Source organism: Otolemur garnettii, unplaced genomic scaffold (genome assembly GCF_000181295.1).
Source record: "Otolemur garnettii isolate 467f Iridium unplaced genomic scaffold, OtoGar3 scaffold00018, whole genome shotgun sequence".
In the NCBI taxonomy this organism is placed as follows: domain Eukaryota; kingdom Metazoa; phylum Chordata; class Mammalia; order Primates; family Galagidae; genus Otolemur; species Otolemur garnettii.
The window spans coordinates 7,393,675-7,405,347 of record NW_003852413.1 but is presented as its reverse complement, the minus strand read 5'-3'; the positions used below and the strand labels follow the sequence as shown (position 1 = coordinate 7,405,347).

The window sequence follows — 11,673 nt, the reverse complement described above, 5'->3', positions numbered from 1 at the left end:
GAAGGAGGATGCTCTGTGGTATCCCTGGGTGAGCATCACCCTGGAAAGGGGCTCTAAATGGTCATAGCACCCTCAAGGGTAACCTCTGGCCTTGGATCTATATCTTACTCTGTACTCTTGAGCCTGGAGACCGACCTGGGTGTTTTTCGGGGGTGGGGGGCATGTCAGGGGTTTGGAGATGGTAGCAGGTGATGAAGTAGGTGTTGTTCTGGAAGGTGAGTCCTTGCTGTCTTCCCTGGTGCTGGGTGAAGCCGGTCAGGGCTGGCCAGGCCTCTGAGCCCACCAGACCCACTGTGTCCTCTCTCTGCTCTCCCTGGAGACAGGAGGGGGAAGGGGATTCAGGAACTGGATTGGACTGACTCACACCAGAGCTGGGGGCTGGGTGGCTGGGTGTGGGGAAAGGGCAATTTCGGAGGTGATTAAAAATATTTGTACAACTGACTCCAGGGAAGTGAAGCAAAAGGGCCCTTTTGTCCAGAAAATAATATGAGACTGGGGCTGGGCTTCAGCTGTTGGGTAGGGGAGACTGACAGGGAAAGAGGAGGTCCCCCTCCCACTCCACTCCTAGAACCCTCTGAGAACTTTCAAGCAGATGTGACCCCAGAAAGGAGGAGGCAGTACTGAGTACCCGGAGGCAGTACTGGGTCTTGTGTCTGTTCAGAGGGTGATTTTTAAATGCCTACTGTGTTCTGGGCAGAAGATGCTAAGTCTTGTTAAGTAGCCTCAAAGACCTGAGACCCTGGGAGAGGGGGATTCAGATGTTCAGAACTCAGAATTCTCAGTCTAAGTGCAGGGTCTAATCCACCATTTTAATAGGTGACTGAACGTGTATTCCTGGGTCTCAGAGGGCAGCAGCTGAGCTCTTTTGAGCTTCCTTTTTTTTTTAACTCTCCTGCCTCCTCCAAGGGCCCCTGTCCTGGGTAGCAGACAATTTTTCTCCCTGAGTCTGTGTATTTCTCTCTCTCCACCTGCCCTTTTATTTCAGGGGGAACCAGAGAAATAAGAGATTTCAGATGGGAACACGTTGTTTTGTCTGAGGCTAGTAAGTTACATGGCAGCTGGGCAGGAGCATGGTACGTGGAAGGGGTGAGGGGCAGATAAAGGCTCTTGTTTCATTCCTTGGAATTCCCCACTTGAAGGGTACAGACCAGGAACAAGTTGTTGGTCACCATCAACAAAGACAAGAGGAGATTGGGGGCTGGCAGCAAGGGCAGTTTTGAAGCTTCCCTGACTCTTGCCCCATGTCTGGTTGGTTTGCGTCCCTGGCTTGTTTTTAGAATAATATGGCTACTACATGTATCAGATTTGAACCCAGTAGCATAGACTTTAGCATTCTTTCCTCCCACATCCAACCAGTCCTTAGATTGTGTTTTTGGAAGGAATCACTGAGATCTGGCCATTACAGATTTACCTTTGGCCTTGATCTTTAAACTGGAATGAGTGTGTCCCCAATAAATCAATGGCCTGGGTTCTTTTTGCCACTCATCTCTTAAACCACAACCCTGGCTATTCCCTCATTGTGCTAAAAACAGCCTTCAGTGGCTCCCCATTGCCTTTAAAATTAAAATAAGTCCTCCCCTGTAGAATTTCTCATCTGTCACCAGCAGCTGCAACCTCCCTTTACAAACCCAGTTATTACTTGGCAAACTTGATTTTTTTTTCCTCTTGCTGTGAACTTGGGTTCATCTCAGAGTTTGACTCACACCGTTTCTCTCCACCTTGCTCCCTTAACCTACTCAGCCCTTCCTTACGGTCTTCAGGGCTTAGCTTTGTGTCCCTGTCTCATGGCAGTGTCTGGGACCTGGTGTGTTTTTATTAAATACTGAATTAAATGCTATTGAACAGTCTTCTCTTCTGCCTCTTCTGAGGCCCTTAGTAGGAAGGCCTCTCCCTCTCCTGTGTTCCTATAGCACCTTTCTGTCTCCTGCAGGTAAATTCTGTTCTTTGACACTTATTTTCTTCCTTGTGTAACTGTTTGCATAGCTACCCTGTCTCACCTATTAGATGTAAATACTATCAAGTCAGGACTGTGTTTGTGCATCTTTGTGTTTCCCACAGATCTAAGATCCAGTGTCCCCTGGATGCACAGTAAATATACTTGCTGATTTGGAATAATTACCTACTCTAAACTGGGCCCTCGGGGTGGAGGAGGGGGAGAAGCCTTGAAGGTGTAGATGCCCCATGGTGATGGTGCAGTGTCTGTTCTCAGTGTCCACTTACACATTTACTACTTCATCCCTAGTGGACCCCAAATGCCCAAGATGGAGTTGAACATTTAGGATCCCATAAAATGTTGTTATCCATAAATTATTGCCCTGGAGTGGCTCAGTATTACTCCTTCCCCATTAGCCCTCCCTGATCCATCTCTTCTCTGTCCAGTTGTACTTTGATTTACAATTACACAAAGTCCCTTAGGGAAGCTTATTTAAGTCACTGTAGGGGAAACTGTGTAAGGGAAACTAAGAGAAATGGTGCTTTTGCTTTAGAAGTGAAGAGAAATTAGCTGTTCTGGTACCCAGTTATTTAGAAAAACAATAGTATGTTTATGGAAGAATGTTAATTTTAAGAGTTAAATAGTAGGGCGGCACCTGTGGCTCAGTGGATAGGGCACCGGCCCCATATACTGAGGGTGGCAGGTTCGAACCAGCCCCTGCCAAACTGCAAAACAAAAAAAAAATAGCCGGGTGTTGTGGCCACTGCTTGTAGTCCCAGCTACTCCGGAGGCTGAGGCAAGAAAATCACCTAAGCCCAGGAGTTGGAGGTTGCTGTGGGCTGTTTACGCCACTGCACTCTACCGAGGGCGATAAAGTGAGACTCTGTCTCTAAAAAAAAAAAAGTTAATAGTAATCGAGTTTAACTGAAAGATGAGGAAGTAGCTGAGATGGCTAAAATACCTAAAATATTTTCAAGTCCCATTCAGGATATTTTAAAGGACTATGAGAATTGATCCTCTTTATTTTGTCAGTTTCACTTAATTTTATGAGTTTCATTTCCCCCTGACTTAGTAAGTGTTCTTTTCACTTATCAATTATGGAAGGATGATTTCTTTCTTTTCTTTTTTTTTTGGGGGGGGGGAGAGATGATTTCTATGGACTGAGATTTAGGATTTTTATTTGCCTATTAGAAATTAAGTAGCCAGGTGGCTAGGTACAGTGGCTAGGACTCATGCCTATAATCCTGGTACTCTGGGAGGTGGGAGGATTGCATGAGGTGAGGAGTTTGAGGCCACCCTGATCAAGAGTAAGAGCCTGCCTCTACTAGAAAATTAGCCTGGCATGGTAGTGCACAACTGTAGGCCCAGCTACTTGGGAGGCTGAAGCAGAAAGATCATTTGAGCTCAGGAATTTGAGCCAGGCTGAGGCCATGTTACTCTAGCCCAGGTGACAGGGTGAGACTCTGTCTCAAGAAAAAGAAAAGAAATTAAGTAGTCAAGCCAGGAATGGAAGAAAATAGTAACAAGATAAACCACAGGCAAACAACCCTCCAAATCCCCTCCCCAAAAAGGAGGAAGAAAGGTAGTAGGGAGGATAGTGCGTTATACATAATGCTATTCCTCATCCAGCCACTAGTGGTCACTATCAGCCCAGGAAAGCTTGGTTGCTGTCTTTCTGGAGAGTTCCTGATGAGGCACCATGAGGCGGAGTTGCAACTAGTTCTTTGAACTTGTCCACTGAATTAAACATACAGTACCTCTGTTTCACAGAATTTTAGAATTTATTAACTTGCTTTTTAGAGCATTTAAATTTTCTGTATTAGGTGTACTCCAATTCTATTCAAAGCCTTTAATTGGAAAACTCACTGATTTGATCTTTAATTTCTCTTAACGGGTCACACCATTACCTGCACTTCACTCAGGGAAATCCAGTTGTTATTGGGGCTAGGAATCGGCATTTGGTAGAGCTATAGTGAGTAGATAGAGTGAAATGTAATGCTCCATCCTGGATTGAATAAAAGATATCTTTCTTGTCTTCTGGCTACAGTGTCTAAAAGTCTTCCCTTAAAGATTAACTCCTTTGGGTTTTGCATTGTCCTTGCCTAGTTCTTGCTTTTAAAATGTTAATGTCTCTTGAGAGAATGTTTGCATTAAGTCATTAATTAGCTGGGGAATTAGTTTATTTTGTCTTTGACTTCAGCATCTGAGCTAGGCAGAAAACTTTCGATTCTAAAGAGGAGACTTAGCAGTAGAAGTGGGAAGATGAAGGGCAAAAAAGGGAGGTGGTGGAAGGGAGGAGGAAGTGTGGATAATTTCGCTTGGTTGTTCAACTCTCCACTTTTTCTGGCTGCAAGTTGTGCCTGCTACAGCTGCTTGTTGAGTGAATGAATGAATGATTGAATAAATGCATGCATGGCTGAGTAGCCATGGACTTTGTATCTGACAGGGCAGAGAGGAAATGTTGAAGGGTGCTATGCTTGGTTTTAACTTGCTCACAAGCTCCTTCGCCCTTCGGCCCTGACTGCAAGAGTTCAAGGAATATTTGAACTCAGGTAGAGGGAAGGGAACCAAAAATTCCATAACAATTCCCTCCTTTTCCATGACTAGGAATAGGGGTGACAGATGAGCTTCATCTTATTTGCCTCTTTGCTCAGTTGCTATCTATCCCAGGAGTTCTGTGTTAAGAAGGATTCTGAAGCCCAGAGGGACTATCTCGTGCTTAACTAGCGCCATCTGCCCTGGATCAGGATGGGGAGGCTGGGCCATGTATGTTGAAGTCTGGCTTTGGAGGACTGATTTTACTCCTTCTCGCTCTGTCTTTAGGGACCCAGCTGGAGCCTGGCCTGAATGCCAGGATGGCCACCCACAAAGCCTTGCTGATATTCCTGGGACTGCCTCTCTTCCTGTTCCCAGGGGCCCAGGCCGGGAACCAGGCCCCACCTGGCTGCAGCCCAGACCTCAACCCCCTCTACTATAACCTGTGTGACCGCTCTGGGGCTTGGGGCATCATCTTGGAGGCAGTGGCTGGGGCAGGCATTGTCACCACGTTTGTGCTCACCATCATCCTCGTGGCCAGCCTCCCCTTTGTGCAGGACACCAAGAAGCGGAGCCTGCTGGGGACCCAGGTGTTCTTCTTGCTGGGGACCCTGGGCCTCTTCTGCCTCGTGTTCGCTTATGTGGTGAAGCCTGACTTCTCCACCTGTGCCTCCCGGCGCTTCCTCTTTGGGGTCTTGTTTGCCATCTGCTTCTCCTGCCTGGTGGCCCACATCTTTGCCCTCAACTTCCTGACCCGGAAGAACCACGGGCCCCGGGGCTGGGTGGTCTTCACCGTGGCTCTGCTGCTGACCCTTGTGGAAGTCATCATCAACACGGAGTGGCTGATTCTCACTCTGGTCCGGGGAGGTGGGGAGGGTGGCCCTCTGGGCAACCACAGTGCTGGATGGGCCACAGCCTCCCCCTGCGCCATCGCCAACATGGACTTCGTCATGGCGCTCATCTACGTCATGCTGCTGCTATTGGGTGCCTTCGTGGGGGCGTGGCCCACCCTATGCGGCCGCTTCAAGCGCTGGCACAAGCATGGCATCTTCGTGCTACTCACCACAGCCACCTCCATTGCCATCTGGGTCGTGTGGATTGTCATGTATACTTACGGCAACAAGCAGCACAATAGTCCCACCTGGGATGACCCGACTCTGGCCATTGCCCTCGCCGCCAATGCCTGGGCCTTCGTCCTCTTCTATGTCATCCCTGAGGTCTCCCAGGTGACCAAAGCCAGCCCAGAGCAGAGCTACCAGGGGGATATGTACCCCACCCGGGGCGTGGGCTACGAGACCATCCTGAAAGAGCAGAAGGGTCAGAGCATGTTTGTGGAGAACAAGGCCTTCTCCATGGATGAGCCGGCTGCAGGTGAGTCCCGGGAGACGCCTTGCATGGGACCCTGTGTCTCTTACTGGGGAACAGGGAGTCAATCTCTTAAGCAAAACAGAAGTTTCTTAAGGTTAGCCATGGTTTTCTGCCCAACTGTCCCTAAATTCCATTTTTTAAAATATTTTTTCCTCTGTTTATGTAATCGTGTGTATGTATATTCTCATTGTGAAATTTCAAACACAGATAAGACAGAATTTCTCTCATCTGCCTCCCCATCTCTAACCTGCATCCCATCCTGTTCCATACCCAGAAGTGAACACTGTTAACTGATATGATGCCACCATGTGCCTTCATTTCCCCCTTTGTAAAACAGGGATAATAATAGTACATCTTGGCTCAGTGCCCATAGCACAGTATTTATAGCGCCAACCACATACACCAGGGTGGCGGGTTCAAACAGCCAGGGCCTGCTAAACAAAATGACAACTGCAACAAAAAATAGCCAGATGTTGTGGCAGGTGCCTGTAGTCCCAGCTACTTGGGAGGCTGAGGCAAGAGAATCGCTTAAGCCCAAGAGTTTGAGTTTGCTGTGAGCTGGGATATGGAGAGCAACATAGTGAGACTCTCTCAAACTCCGCCCCCCCAAAACTGTACATCTTTCCTGAGGCTCTTGTGCAGATTGATTAGTGCATGTGCCTGGCGGCCCATGAAGAGCACTCTAAAAGAATTAGCTATTTGTGTGTGCATTACTGTTTTCACTGTTAATATATTATCCTCCCAGAACTTGTTTTTCTATTAGGTACATGTCCATGACCACTAACTTCCTTTAAAAGGAAGTCTTTCTTTCAGTTTTTTTTTCTTTTTAATAAAGCATTTATGGTGCCATGTGGTGAGCTCAACAGCACATTTGTTACCTAAGGACCCCCCCCCCAGCATTTATTGAGCACCTACTGTGTGCCAGGCCCCATGCTGCGCCCCCTCCTGGTGTGTCCCATTGCATACATCTCCTGTGTATTCTCACCCTGCCAGCTGCAGCCCCTTCATTGGACATGCCCTGGAAAGCCAGGGGCTCAATCCCATAGCCCTGACCCTGACCCCAGTCTGTGCTGTGGCAGGTGCTTGGGGGGCTTAAGACTCTCTTAACTGCCTGGTTATCATGCCTCAGCTCTGGGGCCTCTACCAGGAGGGCAGAATCAGAGACATTCCTGTCTTTTCTCTACAAACTATGAAATCCTCATAACCCCTGCTTTGGGGGAAGAAGTAACCCTTGACCTGCTGGGCACTGGCTCTTTGATCTACCCACCTGGGCTGAGCGCTGGCTCTACCCTGAGTGGCCCCAGGCACACACATAGGGTGTGTGGGCAGGACAGGTTCAGGGGGAGCTTCAAGTCCCCTGCCCCCCACCTCTGTATACCTGTTTGTCAGGGCCAAAGAGTTCTCAGCCTTTGTCCCCTCATGGCAAACACTTCTGAGGCTATGAGTTTTCCTTTTCCTTTTTTTTTCCTAAGTGGAAAAATCAATCGGGTGAGCCAGCACTTAGGAAGCCCTATGTAGGCTGTGGTCCCTCAGAGCTGTGGTACCGCAGCCCTGTAGGAGCCAGGCCTCTGCAGTTTAGCCCCCACAGCTGGGCCTCTCCTGGGCCCCAGGGCTCAGTCACTGGCTTTCTCAGACACCCTGGGAGCGCCCAGCAGGGTGGAACACATTGGGAAACCAACACCCAAAAGGCACAGGGAAGTATTCCTGAAGCTGAAAAGAGTTCTGGCAACTTGCCAGGGGGCCACAGGCCTGGCCATGCATCACCCTTTCTGGCTAGGCTCTGGGTAAGTACGTGGGGAAGGCACCCAGCTCTGCCCCGTGAGGACATAAAGAGGCTCAAGCCTAGGGGTCTCAGGGTTCTATTTACTCCAGGGCCTGGCAGCTGGCCCACAGCAATAGAGGCCAGAGCTGGAGGCTCGCCATCTTGGAAGGCAGCCCAAAGCCCATGTGCCCTCTTGGCCTCTGGCCCTGGGGCCGGATGGGGATGTGAAGGCTGCTGATGGAGCGTTTTTCTGTGCTATTAGGTGTGTGTGTGTGTGGGGGGGTGGTCCCACACTACAGGGAAGCTGAGCAGCATGGTATATTCCTTTGCATCTGTACAAAGGGATGCTGGGCTCGGTGGGGGGCCCCAAATCCATACCTCATCCCAGAGTCCTCTACACCTGGGTTAGATATTACACTGGGCCTGGCATGGTCTCGTCTTCTCTCGTCTCTGCTGACCCCTGCTTGGGTTGTGGGAGGTGGGGACGGGAGCTGAAAGCCCAGGAATCCTCACACGGCTTCTATTTTCCCTTGCAGCTAAGAGGCCAGTGTCACCATACAGTGGATACAATGGGCAGCTGCTGACCAGTGTGTACCAGCCCACAGAGATGGCCCTGATGCACAAAGGCCCGGTGAGTGGATGCCCCAAGGCCCTGTGACCCTGCTAGGGGACACAGCCCGGCCTCAGATGGCCCAGTACAGGGAAAGGGGGAGGTGGCAGGGAGAAGGAAGGGGTTCTTATCTGGTATATCTGTGGGGAACCAACAGCTCCAGTTTTCAATGCCCTTTTCTGGAGCTTTGGGGTCTGCCTGTGTCGCTCAGAGCCTGGGGCGGATGGCATACAGATTGCAGGATGAGCCCTCATGGAGCTGGAGTGCGTTGCCAGCCTTACCCTATAGAGTTTGGGGAGGGACAAAAGAGGGTCTCAGCCAGGTACCTCCAACGTGGCCCCAAATGTGCCTGGTCTGTATAGGTACTTACTTCTAAGTACCCTCCCCCTCCCCCACCAGCGGGCAGCCCATCTCGACCTTACTTCTCCCCTGGGTTCTGGAAACCAGATGCTCCATTAGCCAAGGAGTGGGGGTGGGTAGAAACAGGAAGAAGGTGGGTTGGATTCCCACTATCCATATACACGCCTCCTCCTGGCTGGCAGTGGCCATGGGGAGAGGTCAGTGACCCGTCTTGGCAGGATGCTGGGAACAGGAAGTGAAAAGGTCAACGGGGTGGCGTTCCCATCCCCTCCCTGGGCCTCTCTGAGAGCCTGAGGGCAAGGGGAGGCAAATGTGTCTGAACTTCCAGCCCCAGCTCCTTCCCTGTCCCTGAGCCTGAACCTGCAGCTGGAGCAATGATGGGCAGAGGCCTCTGGCCACCAGCCCCTGGGGAAAGGACAGCCACCAGAGCATCAGTAGCCACCTTACTGTTGTTGCCCCTCACTCCCTAGTGTGTTTGGGGGCTGGGGGTTGGTCTGGACCAAGCGTCCTCGAACTACAGCCCGTGGGCCACACGCAGCTCGCCTAGGACATTTATCTGGCCCGCCGGGTGTTTTTGCTGCCACTGCCTGTCCTGCTTAGCAGCCTACTCATCCCAGGGCCCACAGTCCGGCCCTCCAACTGTCTGAGGGACAGTGAACTGGCCCCCTGTTTAAAAAGTTTGAGGACCCCTGGTCTGGACTAACAAGAATATTTGATCTGACTGGTCCTCAGATCACCAGCATTAGCATCCCCTGGGAACTTGCTCAAAATGTAGATGGGGTGGGACCAGAGGTGGGCAGAGATAATGGTGAATATCCCTTCATGGTGTCACCTTGGTAGCCTGAAATCTACCACCTGGGCATGACCACCCAGTGCAGATCTGAGAATGCTGCAAGTCAGGGCTCTCCCCCACCCCCGACCCAGTCATTACAGCCCACCCCAGAGGCCCAGGGGGCTGCTACAAGTGGGTATAACTTAACAAATGTCAGGTAGTACTGATGTATACCTAAGGCTGAGGCCACTGACCTGGGTGTTCCAGGGACCACAGGGGAGTAGGAGGTTGCAGATAGGTGGGAACACCACCTGGATCTGATTGGATCAGGGGCTGATTTGGGGCCCTGGAGCTACAGAGGCTTGGTGGCAAGCCTCCCACAGGGTTAAGGCAGGTGGGGCCAGGAATTCACCACCCGTCCAGGTAGGAGCTGGGACAGGTGCCTCAGACTCTGTTCACCCCACAGCTGGTGTCTCACCCACACAGCAGCAGGGCCAGGTTGAAACTATCCAGCCTAGACTCTTGGGCAGAGATGTATGGGCCTGCCCAGGGCCTAACAGAAGGGTGTCCTTGGCAAGGGAAGCCAGTCCAGATGCTGTTGTATATTATAGTGATCTTTGCTTCCTTGGGGAAAGGTCCCCAGGAGGAAGGGGCTGGGAGCTTTACCAGATAGGCAGTAGCAGCCCAGTGTGGCTTAAGATTTGGCCTCCACTGGCCCTAAGGAATTGGAAGGAGGAGGGGGCTTGAGAAGAAGATCCCCTCTATGAAGCCCCCAGGACCACTCAAGGTGACCAGGGGCTCTGTTCCCATGGCAAGAGATAGGGTGAGATAAGGGGCTTGAGGTCAGCGCCCCTATTTCTGGAAATGGAGTTAGCCATTCCAGGCTATTGCTGGGGCCCAGCCAGAGGGGCAGAGGGGTGGTGGAGAGGGAGCTGGCAGGCACACCCCTGCAGGAAGCAGAGTGTTTGTGCATCCGCCCTGGCGGAACCTGGCTCCCAAAGCCCCTGACTGTGAGACCGCCTGTCCTTCCTTCCAGTCCGAAGGAGCTTACGACGTCATCCTCCCACGGGCCACCGCCAACAGCCAGGTGATGGGCAGTGCCAACTCGACTTTGCGAGCTGAAGACATGTACTCGGCTCAGAGCCACCAGGAGGCCACACCACCGAAAGACAGCAAGAACTCTCAGGTCTTTAGAAACCCCTATGTGTGGGACTGAGTCAGCAGTGCCCAGGAGAGATAGGCGGGTCTGGGGAGGGCCCTCAGGACCTGGCCTGGGCAGGGGGCTCCCCCTTCCTCCTTGCTAACCCAGGACAGCTTGTCCTCAGAGCCATGAGGTCCTCCCTCTGCCAATATCTGGGTGGGTGTCCTGGTGCCCCCCACCTACTCCTCAGTGTTTGTGGAGTCTCCGGCTTCATGCCAGGGTCACCTCAGTGGTCACGCTCCAGCCAAATAGTGTTCTTCTTGGGGTGGTGGCCGGTTTGCGCCTGCATTTTCTGGAGATTCCTGCAACCTCGGGAGATTTCATAGGCACGTTGGATCTGAATCTTGCTCCTCTGTGAGGAACAAGGATGCCTAATAAACATGTTTCTGCTTTATTAACTCTTGCTCTGGGGTCGTAGCTTCCGATGAACCCCCTACTCCGCCATGACCTAATGGCTGACTCCTCTTTCCCCTTCCTCCAAATCCAGCTCACATTTTAAGCTGCTATGGAATTTCCTTTCCATGCCATTAAGTAGCTGATGGCTCTGCCCAGCGATCCTCCAACTGTGCTGTGTGCAGCCAGAATGAACATCTGGGCCCAGCGGTGCCTGGGATGCAATCCCCCATCTGCGCTTGTCTGAAACCAGGTGCCTTTCCTCTGGACACCCCCTCCAGTGGCTATGGGGACAGAACAGGGAAGGTGGGCCCATGAGCAGACAGTTCTGCGTGTGAGGGAAGATCAGCTAATTCCAGCTTCTCTTGGGGATGAGGTGAGAGTAATTCTGCCCCAGTCTGCGAGATCACGCCTTGTAGCACAGGGCAGGGAAGGGCCCAGAGAAGGCCAGGAGTTGTCTACAAAGTGACAAAGGTGCAAAGGGTTGGGCCAGGTCCTGGTTGGTTTCCTTTCTGGGTGGTAACTGAAATGCCCACTGGGTCAGCACTTTATGGCAAACAAAAGCCTTTCCTCAGCAGCTCCTTAGCTAGAAGAGGGCAGGAGTAGTCTTTTCTCTCCTTTCCATATTATAATCCAGAATCGTACCATTTTAGGGTTAGACAGGGCCTTGGGGCTGTTATCTCCCCCCTCCTTTTACAGGTAAGTAGTTGGCCCAGAGAGATCTAGGTGCCCAGACTCC

The 11,673-nt window shown here is 51.4% G+C and overlaps 1 protein-coding gene across 2 annotated transcripts in view; it reads left to right on the top strand.

Annotated features, from left to right (window-relative positions):
- The window catches only part of GPRC5C (G protein-coupled receptor class C group 5 member C), a 12,548-nt gene extending 1,609 nt beyond the window's left edge, over positions 1-10,939 (top strand). For both annotated transcript variants that reach the window (XM_003786159.3, XM_012803223.2), the window contains exons 2-4: positions 4,757-5,839; positions 8,135-8,229; positions 10,377-10,939. In XM_003786159.3, coding sequence (XP_003786207.1) covers positions 4,789-5,839; positions 8,135-8,229; positions 10,377-10,556 — 1,326 coding nt within the window. In that variant the 5' untranslated portion in view covers positions 4,757-4,788 and the 3' untranslated portion in view covers positions 10,557-10,939. The remainder of the gene's footprint in view (positions 1-4,756; positions 5,840-8,134; positions 8,230-10,376) is intronic.
- Positions 10,940-11,673: the final 734 nt, after the last annotated feature.